Consider the following 14,441-nt stretch of genomic DNA (forward strand, 5'->3'; position numbering starts at 1 on the left):
CACTAGAACAGTGTGACCATGCTGGCTTGTCTCTGTTCCCATCCTCAGATCGTGCCGTTCCGTGCCACATCAAGTTCTTGAGATCTCAAAAAGTTGTTCACATCAGCTGTGGAGATGAACACACAGCAGCTCTCACAAAGGTATGAGTATAGATAAACGCCTGTACTGATGCTTTGCAGTTAAAGATCCAAACCATCTCAGCATATCATGCCTTCAGAGAGTTATGAGAGTATTCATGCTGTATGTGAATATGTCAACCAATATGACTATTATTGTAGAGATAAATCTTACGATGTACCTCTGAATGAGCTTGTCTACCTCCTGACACACATGTTTTCAGTGTGGTCCTAGAGAAAAGCAGAATTTCAGTTTGACTAACTGCATCAGAACGTTAAGAATCTCTGTGTCAACACAATTTAATTTAATCTGTATCGTCTGTCTGGCAGGATGGCGGCTTGTTTACATTTGGTGATGGCTCCTGGGGTCAGCTGGGTCATGGCTCCACCAATAATGAACTACTACCCAGACGAGTACTCGAGCTCATGGGCACTGAAGTTTCCCAGATCACCTGTGGCAGGTACGTAGTTTAAAGATATAATTGCGAAGATCTCAGTTTCGTTCTCTTTGGCGGCACCTATGGCGATAAATGGTAATAGCGGGAGCACACTTCCCAGATATCCAGACAGTGTTGCATGTGTGACGTCCACGGTTGGCTCCGGTTGTAACTCTTGATTTTCCTCGCTGACGGTCGCTTTCCTTTTTAGACTGTTTGCTTCATCTGAGCGTCGAGTTTGTTTCTTTTTCTTTGGATTTTCACTTATTGTTGAAGTTGTATCTGTAGTCATCGATCTTTTCTGTGTTTGTTCAGCCATAGTAGATTACTGTTTACTCGCAACACTTGCAGAGAGCGGAAAAGCAGCCGCTTAGCTCCGCCTACCCTCTCTGGCAGACCAACCGCTGCTGGGTGATGAAAACGCGTCACTAACTGGGCGCCGCTTGTGATTTTTTCTATGAATGTCGCCACAGACACCCAGTCTGTAATACTGCAAATGCAAAGGCTTTCATCAGTGGGCCATAGGCTCAATCACCATTGTGTTACCTCATTCGGCGATAGATAGTGACATTTGTTTAAATGCAAATCTTCGAGATTATCACTTTAACTGAGCGCAACAATCTGTGGAAACATGTCAGCATTAAAATCAGGTTTAGTGCCTGCAGATTTTTTTCTTTGTATTTTGGTAAATTTTTACAAAAAAATATGTATGTCTTTTTCATATTTATGTGTGTATGTTATTGATCTAAGGGAAATGGAAGATTAGAAACACCTCCTGCAAAAATGCTTAATTAATTTAGGACTGTTTTTTGTGCGTTCAGGCACCACACGTTGGCGTTTGTGCCCTCCTCTGGTGTGGTGTATGCGTTTGGTTGTAACAGCCACGGGCAGCTCGGCACAGGAATACTGGGAGACGCCAGAAGCCCATTTCCTGTCAAGGCCAGTTTCCTGACTGGAAATTTCCATAGAACAGGTAAGTGGACGAACCTCTGCTCGCTTTACAGCATATACAGTATGCACGGTACATGATATAGCTTGTTTGACTTTTATTAAATGCCTGGCTCTTATTTTGCTTAATAAACTGGAAAAAGCTATTTCCCAAACATCAAAGCGACCCTATAAAGTCCACCATAATCGAGTCATTTAATCGAGTGGACTTGGTTCACAGGAAAATCTGTTAGGCTTAACATTTGCTGTTTCCGTTTCCTGTCATTATTAGAATCAAAACATTACACAGTGACCAAAATCATCTGCGGGGGAGACCATAGCTTCTTGTTGTACTCCACTGACCAGGTATGTGATTTCATTACATTGACCCTCTCCAAAGCATATTTTGTTAAGTGTTATTAAGTTAAATTGTTGCTATTTGTTTATAGATGTTTGGAAATAGGATGATGATGATTAGACAAAGGGATGTTAGGGATGTAATTTAAAAAAATTACACCCCAAAAACAAGTTTGTTGTTTTTAACATTCAGTCAGTTCCAGTGTTTCACCACAGGGTGGCATTTATGTCTAAGCTTTAAAGTTCTTATATGGAGCAATGCTGTATATGTAGCAATTGTCAGGAATGCATTGAGATGAAGACGTAACAAACGTTCAGCCTCTACAGCTAAAATATGTAGCCCTTAGGCGTGACCCATTTATTTTATCTTCATCGAGGAAAGAGACTCAACTCAGACTGAACCCAAATGTCTCTGAGCTGAACTGTGACAATCTCAGTGACTGTGTATATTTTTATACCCTCTACGGGAAGTACAAGTGCAGACAATCTTCTAAATGTTTATGCTCTCCGCAGACTTTCGTCCCCCCAGAAGACTTCAGAGTGATTAATATCAGTAAAAGCCTGTCCCCGATCACTCATGACAGATTAAATTCATGGAGGTTAAAGCTGATGTACGGCCCAGATTCTACTGTCACAAAGTAAGCTTTGTAATTAATGATTATATTTGGCTTTATTTACACATTTATTTTATTCACCCACTTTTATTGAAGGTTTTTTAGTCTGTACTTCTTCTTAACGTTCTGTTTTTTTTGTTTCCATTCACAGTGACATCATTATTCAGCTCTCCTCTACAGCTTGTTGGAACGCCAGCTTCTTGGACCAAAGGTGCGTAAACACAGTGTTTGCATGTATTTATGGGAAAGTATCAGTGATGGAAAGTAACTAGGTACTCTATAACCCTTGTGAGGTTTTCATACTTTTTATATCAGGATTTAAAATATCCTGCAACTTTGTGCTTCTACGTTACATTTGGGTTGGAAACACTTTTTACTACTACATTTATTTGACAGCTGCAGATACTAATTATTTTTTGGGATTCAATATAAAACACGCATGAAATCCGATACAACGAGTACAGTTTTTTGTATTAAAACATTTTCTTTATAAGAGATCTTATAAAAACCTGTCTAGTTTTCTGGCTCTAAATTTCTCAAATGTTTAACAACTGTAAGTTTCCAAAAGAGGTAAAAGGTAAGTTAAGTAAAAAAGTACAGTTTACAGAAAAACAACCCTATAGAGTTTTGCAGCTGAACTTTGTCTCTCTTTCTGCTCCCATAATTGTCTCACATACCCCCAGATTAATCTGATTACCCTCAGGATGGATGGACCCTTGGCAATTTAGGAAAATATAATTGCACTTCATAAACAAACAAAAAAATGCGGTCCAGATGAATCAGTAGGAATAAAATAGGAAACAATTAAAATTACTGCAAGAAAACAAAACAAAACTCTTATGTAAGGGCGACTCCTGGGAAGTGATTCAGCAGAGACCTCACAGCATCGATGTCGTCTTATACAACAAAACGTGCTGACGGTCAGGGCTGAGACAGATGCTATCTTTGTGGTCACTGACTTCTGTGAGACTTCCTTTGAAGATCACTTTGAGTGTAGTGGGATAATGGCTTCTAGTACACACTCATCAGCAGATACTTATCGTGTCCAGGGGATGAACTTTGGAGGCCATCAGGGTGGAAAGCAGAGAGAACGTGAAGTGCTAAATACTGTACTGACGTGTTTTGTCTGTGTCATCATGTTTGGTTCAGGAGATAGGATGCAAAATAGAAAAATTGGTTATGGCAGGGAAAAAATAGGCGTACCACGGCCAACAAAGTTTCATGCTTTGCTTTTGCTTATGAAAAATATCACCTGTATTTTGCCTACATCTCCTGGAATATGATACAAATGAATGCAGACCTGCAGGTTGACTGTAATGGATTAGAATGATTTTGATTTCTGTCACCACATAGTAGTGAATCAAAACCAGCGGCTGGAGTTTAATTTATTGTGGTCAGCGGGATTCTTAAAGCCCCCCTCCAAGTGAAAATCCAGTGTTTAACCTTGTAAACATCTCCATGTGGTGTTCTTCATGTGCTACAAGACATATCAGGGACAACTTAAGCAGTCGTCTCCATGGCTGGGCCTGTCTGCTTTTAAACTGCAGTGTACCAAGGACAGGCTGAACAACACGTTTTCAGATTGGCAGGTTTGAGACGTCACAAACCTAAGGAGCCGATCCCGTTAATGGACGGGGTGATGCTATGCATATCATTACGTGTAACCTATGGCAACCACTTCAGTGATGTGTGAGCCAGCTGTAACCGTCATGGTGATTTTTGCAAACTACCTACTGACTACTAACGTTAACGTTACTAATTACTTGCCGATGGCAGAGACGTGCGCATATCACAAAATGTTTAAAATCACAGTTATATTGTACCGGGACTCAAGTGTTGTGAAAATGTGGTATCATCAGGCCTCTGGTAATCCCCCCCCCCCACCATCATATACAGTATATTTATATGATTATGAGCGGGCGCCTCATCTACAGAGGTTACAGTCCTGGACGCACTGATTGCAGGCTTGACTCCAGGTCTGCCGATCATTTGGTGCATGCCATCCTCCCCTCTCTACTCTCTGAATTTCTATAAATAAAAGCCAAAACAATAATCTTTAAAAAAAATCTGCATGTATTGGAATATGTTGAGAAAAAAATATTAAGTATACATAAACTGCAGTTGTGAACGAATCCTGTAGTTGTTTTTCTTGTCTTCTCCTATTTTGTGACCCTGAACTGCTCATCTGGATCTTTAAACTCACAGAGTTCTCACCATAACGTGGGTCAGGGATCATACTCAGAGTACTGTTTGCATCAGTGCTCTCTGTTTGGCAAACAGTCTGCACAACATCAGATGTGATGCATCTGTGTTATGACTAAATAAAACCTGTGTAATGAGAACGTGATGGCTTACACTGTAAATAGTAACTGTCCTTTATACGGAGGGTTATGTTGGCTTTGTGAAGGGGACGGGTCCGACTCCCAGGCTGTAGAGAAGATCCGCTCAGGGCTTGACTTACATACCTTCCTGCTCTGTGTGTGTTCACCTGACCATTGCTCACTCGGGCTCTGTGTGTCTTTCCCATTCAGTCGACTGGGCTCACAGCTGACCTGCCACATGTCGGGTTTTGAATTGTTTAGTTTAATCCGAAACACAGAGTGTCTCTTGTATCAAGGCTTTCCTGCAGAGTCCCTGAATCTGAGCTGTGACCTATTTTTATGTTGTTGATCGCTGTGACATCAAAGATGGTTCAAACATAATCACATGTTTGTTTCCTTTCTCAGTGATGATACACACTTCAAAACCAATCCAAAGATCCCAGGCATCGATCTCAACTCTGTCAGAGTGCTGTTTGAGACGCTCAGCAAACCGGCTTTCTCTGGACTTCTGGAGCAGGTACTGAGTAATAGTGTATTTATAATTGTATGGCCACAAATGGTAAGACTGTCACCATAATCTTCATATCTTTAAAGCTTCACTTATCAATACTTTATTATGAAAGAGCTGGATATTTCCCTCAGGAGGTGATGGAGACAAAATAGAGATGTCTAAAAGAAAGACTTTAGGTCATACAGATTCAATGTTGCCTCCTTTTTTGGGTTTTGGTTACCATAATAAAAGCAGCTAAAGAGCAACGAAACACAGTACTGGATATCTAGCTTGTGGTAAAAACAGCCAAATGTGAGTCTTGAGTTGAAAGTACATTTAGTTCTGCAGCAGATCCTGAGTCATGCCGTCTAACATTAGCTCACTAATGTTTGGTTTTGGGTTCATGCATCTTGAAGCAACATGAATTATAAATTGTGTGGAGAACGAGGCCAAATTCCAAACCACTAAAAGCCTCTCCCAAAATTTAGTGAGCAATAGTTCTTCCCTGCTGCCTTGTTAGTTTGGAAATGAATAATATCCCATTAGTTCCTCTGGTTTTATTTGTTTATAGTTGTAGCTCTCAATCATATTACAGTACATCACAGTTCAAATATTTCTCTCTGTACAACAGTAAACAGTAGTGTTATAAAATGTCTATTTGTACGCACGTTCTCTTAAATGCGTCCTTCCTCTTCCTCTGTTCAACCCTCTGTCTAGGCCAGCAAGAGCTTTGAGAGTCTGTTGATCCCCCAGCTGCCGCGCTCCCCTCCTGACGTCGAGGCCATGAGGATCTACCTCATCTTGTCCGAGTACCCGGCCCTCAAGGATTCTAAGAACTACATCCGCCTCACTATCCCTCTGGCAATGGCCATCCTCCGGCTAGACGCCAACCCCAGCAAAGTATTGGGTATCATACTTGCATGCACACACTACAAGTTTTTTTTTGTTTTTACACAGATCACGTTATTTGAAAACTCCTTTGGTAGGCTAATAACACAGCACATCCTGTCATGTCACAGCAACATCGCACAACACGACCCGTACCTCTTCATCTGCAGTATGTCGGCATCTTTATCCACATCCATGTCTCCACAACCAACGGCGGAGCTGATTTAAACTTCTTAATATACTCTTAATACACTGCTGGGAAGCTCAATCTACATCAAATACAAACCATTTCAGAGGACGGTTTCCTAAATCTGCAAAGTCTAAAGCTTAATTAAAATGTAACCGGGTAGTCAAGTCCCTACAAGTACTAAAAATACTTGAGTAAATGTCCAAAGTTACATTACAGCACTGATTACAAAGAAAAACATCATGTTTTGCTCAGGTGAGACGTCTGCTCTATAAATTAATTTGAACCATCTTTCTGTCCCTGCAGATAACTGGTGGTGTTTTGTGGACGGCAGCGTGTTCACCAGAATGGTCGACATGTACAAGAGCATCGTCGTGTTCATGCTGACCGGAGGAAAGACGCTGCTCGTGCCCGTGTTCTACGAGAACTACTTTGTTGCCACGCTAAGGTTGCTGGAAAAGCTCCACAAGGTATCCGCACTAATCACATACTGCTACCGTGAAAGCGTCGGTTCTGCAATTGACCCTTTGCTAAGTCCCTTGGTTACTGTTGCTACGCCTGTCAAGCTTTCGTACCGGCATGTAGATAGTATGGCGTTTTTAACTGTAACAGTGAGAGATGTTACGAGGGAAATAATATATCAGAGAGAAGTCGACAGAAATGACGACAACACGCATTTGAAAGCTACATCCAGAATATAATCTGTCAGCGGAGTGTTGAGAATGAAGAGGACATAAAAATCGAGGCAAAAGGCACAACAGGAAAGCCCAACAAAAGTACAAGTTTGCCACAACAATGGCACAAAATAAGGGCTGTTAAAATAAAAGCAGTGCCGATATCATCAGTGGTGTTGGCTAAGACCAGACAGGATCGCAAGCGGAGACCAGTTGACTTTCACAATTTTTAATCCATGTCCGACATCTCTCCTCTCTCTGCTCTCGGACTTGCAGATTCCATATGCAGCTTGACAGGCCTCCCGCGCCTAGTTACGGTTGCTAACGTAGGATTGGACAGTGGCTGTTCTAGGTAGAGATAGACCGATATGGTTTTTTCAGGGCCGATAACGATACCGATTATTAGTAGTCAAGGAGGCCAATAACCGATATTTGAAGCCGATATTCATTTGCAGTAAAAGTGAAAATATTGGCGTCAAAATTTCAGAAAAGTCCAACACTTAACTTTTTTTAAATGCCTTCAAGCATATGCATCAGAGCCAAAATAACCCAGTTTTAAATTGATCTCTTATTGGCCGTCGCATTAAAAGAACAAAAAAAGAAGAAAAAAAATGAATAAAAATTTAATTAAATTAAAAAAAAAGAAAGAAAAAAAAGGCCGATGCCGATATGCGTCAAAATGCTGAATATCGGCGCCGATAATCGGCCCGGCCAATAATCGGTCTATCCCTAGTTCTAGGGAGGGACTTAGCGAAGGGTCAATTGTCACCTCAGTGCAGTCTGAGGAGGAAATGTGTTTTTCCTGGAGTTGAAGCAGGTGTTTGTTCCCGTGTCATCAGGTAAACTTAAAGGCCCACCACGTGGAGTACAACCGCTTTTATATCCCCGACATCACCAGCCTGGTGGACATCCAGGAAGACTACCTCAAATGGTTTCTGAGTAAAGCTGATATTGTGAGTGCTGACATTCCCCAACAATGTTTCACTTCCTTGTTACTTGACATCTGCTGAGTCTACACACGCTCAAAAACACACACAGGATCCCAACTCGTGTCATTCTCAGTTGCCTGCAGGGACAGTGTGAAATTTTATCCATAACTGCTTGTGGGTGTGTTGGTGTTTGTCGGTTCTTGCTATCCAATAGGATTCTTAGTACACAGACAAGCCCCTACAGTACAACTGTTTGTACAGATTTGTATCATATTACAGTTTTGTTTAAACTCCGATGAAGTGACTTTCCTTTCTCACACTTTTGTTTTCTAGAAAGTGGGATCGTCCCCCTCACAGGTACCTCAGTTAAAGATGAAACTTGAACATAGAAAATTACAGATTATATTAATAACTCCTTTGTTAAAAAATATACGTTGATATTTCCTCATTTCCTTGCAGAGTGACTTTCCCTCAGTGAACCTATGTGCCTACCCCTTCATATTAAATGCCCAAGCCAAGACAACCATGCTGCAAACAGATGCTGAACTGCAAATGCAGGTAGCCACAGTTTAAGGTTTTAATTTCATGCTTTCAGTAAAAAGTCCTCTAATTTTCTTCCTGAATTTGACTCTATTTTTGGTTCTATTACCAAGATGGCAGTAAGTGGTGCAAACCTACACAACGTCTTTATGCTGCTCACGCTGGAACCCCACCTAGCCAGGAACCCGTACTTGGTGCTCCATGTGCGCAGGAACCATTTAGTTAGCGACACGCTACGTGAGCTCACCATGTACTCTGATGTGGACCTGAAGAAACCGCTCAAGGTGAGAAGCACGCCTAAGCTTTTGTAAGATCACTGTGGCTCTTAATTTTAATGGGGGAAAAAAAAAAAATTCTATCTTTTCCACAAACCTCCACCTCTCCCCTCCTGCAGGTGATCTTTGATGGAGAGGAGGCTGTAGACGCAGGTGGAGTTACTAAAGAGTTCTTCCTGCTGCTGTTAAAGGAGCTGATGGATCCTGTATACGGGATGTTCACTCATTACAAAGAGTCCAACCTGCTTTGGTTCTCAGACAAAGTAAGCAACTGCAGAACAACACTGTACTCACATACTAATGATGTTTAAAATCTCTGATCAAAGGTTTTGCAGTTGCTAGACGCACTGACCGAAAGCTGTTAAAATGAACTGGAAACATGGATGCACATGTGTGCACATGTTTTGTGATTTGTCAGAGAGACTTTAATTATTTTCCAGAAAATGTGCTTTGGCTGCATTTTGACCTGCAGCTGTGTTTTCTAGGAAGACGAGCTGTATCTGGCATGACACAAAGTGATATGTCAGTGGCAACATTCAGGTTTACTAAACACAGACCTCCATAAGGGAAACATGTCCCTGAACTTCAAGTAACACTCGTTACCTAAGTGCAATGATCGTGCTCCAGCAATGCAACATCATGACTCCTTTAGTCCCTGTCTTCCTGTCTTTTAAATAACTTCTTTATATTAACTTGCATATGATATTATCCTTTATCCTCATCTCTAAACTTCATCTCTGAAGTTTTTAAACTCTCTAATAGGGATAGACGGCCGGGCCGATTATTGGCGCCGATATTCGGCATTTTGATGCATATCGGCGTCTGCCTTTTTTTTTTTTTTTTTTAATCCGACGGCCGATAAGAATGAATTTCTTTGCAAATTTTACTTTGTTTTATTTACTTCATAAAACTTCAGGAAGTTATTTATTTAAATTTTCAGGTAACTTTATAAGAGATGCTGCTGACCCTGGGAACTCCCTGCGCTTTTTGTTTGTTTGTTTAATAAACATATGCTTAAAGGCATTTAAACAAAGTTAAGTGTTGGAGTTTGTATTATTCAAAGTTTTGACGCCAATATTTTAACTTTTACTGCAAATGAGTATCGGCTCCAAATATCGGTTATCGGCATCCTTGACTGCTAATAATCGGTATCGGTATCGGCCCTGAAAAAACCATATCGGTCTATCTCTACTCTCTTATTATTTATTATTTAGTTACTTATTATTTAGCCAGGCTACACCACACTGCTTGTTATGTTAGATGTTAAGACCACTACATCTGAGTAGTAGTAAGAAGGGCAGTTGTTTGATAAATGTCTCGAACGTGTTTCCAGTGTTTTGTCGAGCAGAACTGGTTTCACCTGATCGGGATCATCTGCGGCCTGGCCATCTACAACTCCACAGTGGTGGACCTCCACTTCCCCCTGGCTCTCTACAAGAAGCTGCTCGACGTGGCAACAACGCTGGAGGACTTCAAGGAGCTCTCGCCCACCGAGGCCAGGTACCATGTCCTCTGTAGAATATTACACTGTATTTTAGATTCACACAGATGGTCGGTGACATTTAAACCTTTTTATGGGACGTGTTTGCTTAATTTAAGAAGAGAAGGGACTTTCTGAATCCACAAATGTAACTTTGAGGTCAGGTCACCACAGTGTGTCACTGCTTACATAACCCGTGTTTTTTGTTGTAAGTAAAGTGAAATGGACTGCCGCTGGGGAAATCCTCTTCCCTGAATTCAGAGCAGGGAGTCAGCAGCTCCTCTGTGCCAAACTGTGTCCATTTGACTATTGATTCTGAGATTAGTCCGCTAAAAGCTACAAGTGGGACTGTGCGGTCAATACTGTTGCTTTTAGAGAGAACACAGCTGCAAAGGACATGACTTTTTTTTAATGCTTTTAAAAGTCTGACAGCCAGACAGACGAAAGGAAAGATAACACCTGATTGTGTTAAAGTACTAGCTTGACTTTGCGATAAAGATTGTTTCAGTTGCATTTGCAGTGTTTAAAAAATACTGAGTGACCTCAAACTGTAAAGCAATCGTGTTTGATCCTGTTTTTATTATTTCATGTCCTCTTTTAATGCTCTGTGTTTTAATGGTGTTTTTTTTTTTCAAGGAAACTAAAACAACAATCCCTCTGAGTCATTTCCCATGTTTTTATTAGCGAACATGTTATCACCTCACGTTTAATCCAACAGACAGTTTCGGGTGTTCTCTGCTATATCTGTTTGATCCACGCAGCTGTCGGGCACAGCTGATCCGTGGTTTTCATTAGAAAAGTCAAACAGGGACAGATTAAATCCTGAGATGACAGGTGTATGCAATAAAGTGTCCGATGAGGTGGAGATTTTTGATATCTCTGAAATGAAGAGGGTTTAAAGTAATAAATCTAGATGATAATATACACAAAAGGAGCTTTTTTCATATGAAGAAACAAATGAGTTTGTGGCGCTGGTTTAGCTCAGTCGGCAGGCACCCCATATACAGAGGCTACAGTCCTCGTCGCACTGATCGCCCACTCTCTACTCCCCACATTTCCTGTCTCTCTTCAGCTGTCCTATTGAATAAAGGCAAAAAGCCAAAAAAAAAGGAACTAAAATGTTGTGATCATGCATTAATAGTGTTGGTCTTTCTGTTTATTCTTCTGCAGAAGTCTACAACAACTTCTAGACTATGAAGGAGGCGATGTAGAGGAGATGTTTCTGCTCAACTTTGCTGTAAGTGCGGCTTTTCACCTGTTTCCCTACTTTATGCAAACTTTGAGAACATTTAATTTTATCTTTTAATGTAGAAAAAAATCCATTGAAAAGACCAAAACCAAACATCAGGGTTTGAACAGGTTTTAAGAGTAAATTCAAGCTCTTTTTCAGCACTTTCCAGGTACCTCAACAATTTGACTTCCAGACTTTGAGCTTTTTTCATCACTTCTATTGTTAATATAAAGTTGTGAAAAATGTCTTTTTTTAAAACTTCATCCTTTTAAAAAAATCTTTTTTGCTGTCACAGTGATGTTAAATACTTGATTCTGTGCGAGGTCTGTTATTTCTCGATAACAGACCGTTGTTATGAAGAACAGACTGTTGCTAGGGATGCGGCTCTAATCAAACAATCCGGAGGACAAACTGTAAGCATATCTTTCCGCCGAAAAAAACAGTCAGTTTGTTTACATTGGCGAAAAAAAAGAATAGAGAAGAAAACAGTGGAGAGAAAGCAATAAAGGTTAAACAACGCAAAAACTAAAGGCTACGACGGAGAGATCCCCTTCAAGAACCCCTTCAGGGTGAGACAAGAACCCTCCGCTTCGTGTCGGGGTCCTGCTCACCCGGTCATGTTCCATTCTGTGATAACAACCTGCTCACTATTTATTAGTGTCACGATTTCAAATTTAACAAAAAGGTGAGGACCCAGAAGCAGACTTGTACGGATTTAATTAAGCAAAAGGCAAAAATGCACAAACAAAACAGAGCAAAAAACTTACAAACAACACCGGGAAAAAGGTAATCCAAGGGAACATGAGGAGCAACGAGGAAATCAGGGGAGGCACGAAGATAATCCAGAGTAAGGTCAGGGACATAGACTCACACACGATGGACGACAATGAACAGGCAACGAGACAGGGGAGCACAAAGTCTAAATAAACTTAGGAGGTGAGGCTAATCAGACACAGGTGAGACAATCAAGGGGCAGGTGAAAACAATCAGGGCAGGGCACATAATCAAACAGGCGGGAAAACACACAAAGGCAGGAAGTAAAACAAGACAAAACATACATAGGGCAAGAACTACAAAATAAAACAGGAAACACTAAAAACCAAACTCAGGACTGTGATAGCAGAACTCAAGCAGAAAATCTCTAGACAATGATACACAAATGAATTACATAACTAAACAAGACTAAATCAAGACAAGAACACAATATATTAAATACAAAATTATACAATAAGAACTCATGACAATTATCCCTTTCTTATTTTACCAGCTGTAAGCCTTCCTTCCTTTTAAAGCCTTTTTTATAAGTTTCACTACATCCAGCCAGTCATCAGTTAAATGAAGGCCTGGCACATGGTTGTGCAAACAAAATCCTCTTGTTCTCTTGTTGCGGCTAGACAGGCACACTAGTTACTGGTAGCTACCTTCAATGTTAATTGTCAGAGGATGCGAGATGAGGAGTTCTTTTTATGTGTGGACAGCAGTGCAGGTCTAGGACGCAGAGAGACATCAATCTTTGGTTTGTGTGTAGGATCAATACATTATTTATTTTGGCCCTTTCAAATAGTTTGTGTTCTACATAAAGAAAAATATCTAACAATGCACTTGTGTTGAATTCATTTCACTCCTGCAATGTAAAAATCTATAAAACTTCAATGTAAGTGCGTTTGTTTTTGTCGTGCTCAGATCACCAGGGAGAACTACGGCATGACAGAAGTCAAGGAGCTCATTCCTGGAGGAGAGAGCATCAGCGTGGACAAAAACAACAGGTGAGGCAGCGCCACAGATTAAATATGCAGGTCCAGCAGATTAGATCTTAAATTAATCAACTCTCTCTCTAAAAAATGACCTTGTTTGAGGCTTTTAAAGCCTTCACTCTGCTCTTTCTGAAAGATCAACAGATGACTCTGCAGTTTCCTAATTTATTTTTTCTCCGGCTCTGAGATTATCGCGTGCGCACACAGCTGGCAGCTCGTGTCCCGTCGCTGCAAGTGAAGGTCACGTTCTGCGTCGGAAGCATAGAAAACAAAGAATTTGGGTATTTTAATCGTCACTCGGCGTGTTTTCTCCGCCATCCTCGCCCTGTTTCTGCAGCTCGTCCTTGTGCCAGTGGCATTGATTACAGTGTTATGTGGAGGAGTCTGCACAGGGCTGTGTGGCGGGCGGTGTCAACATGTCTGGCTACTGGTGCCGAACAGATGGCGAGAGCTGCAGAAATCCCCTCAATACTCGGATATAACACTGCAATATCAGAAATAATAGGGAAAATCATTGTTGCTGTGGTGTGAAACATTAAAACCACACAAACTATTGCAGATAATCTTTATTTAGTCTGAAGTTTAGTTTGTCAGACGGATGATTTCCTGTCTTTTTATCTGTGTCAGACTTAAACGTTCAAGGTTCTTTTTTTTCTTATCGTACCCCTCAGGGTTTTACAACAAAACGCACGTCGTAGTCTCTTTATGTTAAACATACAAACAGTTATTTAAGTATGAGGAGCCTCACTGCCTGAGGAAGAAGCTGCTCTGACGTCTGGCGGTGCAAAAGCTAATAAATCAGTGCTGTTTTGTTTGCCAGACAGCAGCAGGCCGAACAGACTGTAGCTGGATTGTGTTATTGTCTTTTAATATCCTTTCGACTCACTTCACCTCACAGATATTACTCATGCCACATAGATGGGTACCAATGATATTCTGGGAGGCTTTAATCACCTGCTGAAAAGCCCTCCTGTCCTGGGTCGTGCACATCTTGTGCCAGTTTGAGTTATCGTGGCTTATCGCACGGCTTCGGGAGCTTTACTGACGTGTGCAAAGGCTGAGTACTGTTTTTTTATAAAAAGCTTCAAAAGCAGTATTTATCCATCTCCCCTGTTGCCCAATTTACTTTTTTAAAATCAGCAGGACAATATTTTTGAACTTTTGCTTCCTTATTTTGAAGATGTTCCTGTTTTAACAGGACGCTGCGGCGGCGAACAAACG

The 14,441-nt window shown here is 41.0% G+C and overlaps 1 protein-coding gene across 1 annotated transcript in view; it reads left to right on the forward strand.

The window, feature by feature from the left end:
- Positions 1-14,441, forward strand: part of herc3 (HECT and RLD domain containing E3 ubiquitin protein ligase 3) — a 29,042-nt gene that overhangs the window by 7,364 nt on the left and 7,237 nt on the right. The window contains exons 6-22 of the mRNA XM_069665562.1: positions 49-140; positions 447-577; positions 1,375-1,526; positions 1,773-1,846; positions 2,351-2,475; positions 2,603-2,662; positions 5,178-5,289; positions 5,980-6,169; positions 6,644-6,807; positions 7,851-7,964; positions 8,274-8,297; positions 8,400-8,498; positions 8,594-8,764; positions 8,875-9,018; positions 10,089-10,255; positions 11,406-11,472; positions 13,150-13,232. Of these exons, the coding sequence (XP_069521663.1) occupies positions 49-140; positions 447-577; positions 1,375-1,526; positions 1,773-1,846; positions 2,351-2,475; positions 2,603-2,662; positions 5,178-5,289; positions 5,980-6,169; positions 6,644-6,807; positions 7,851-7,964; positions 8,274-8,297; positions 8,400-8,498; positions 8,594-8,764; positions 8,875-9,018; positions 10,089-10,255; positions 11,406-11,472; positions 13,150-13,232 (1,969 nt within the window). The remainder of the gene's footprint in view (positions 1-48; positions 141-446; positions 578-1,374; positions 1,527-1,772; positions 1,847-2,350; positions 2,476-2,602; positions 2,663-5,177; positions 5,290-5,979; positions 6,170-6,643; positions 6,808-7,850; positions 7,965-8,273; positions 8,298-8,399; positions 8,499-8,593; positions 8,765-8,874; positions 9,019-10,088; positions 10,256-11,405; positions 11,473-13,149; positions 13,233-14,441) is intronic.

Source organism: Semicossyphus pulcher, unplaced genomic scaffold (genome assembly GCF_022749685.1).
Source record: "Semicossyphus pulcher isolate SPU_LCO1_2020_fin unplaced genomic scaffold, fSemPul1.0.p SCAF_17, whole genome shotgun sequence".
Lineage (NCBI taxonomy): Eukaryota > Metazoa > Chordata > Actinopteri > Labriformes > Labridae > Semicossyphus > Semicossyphus pulcher.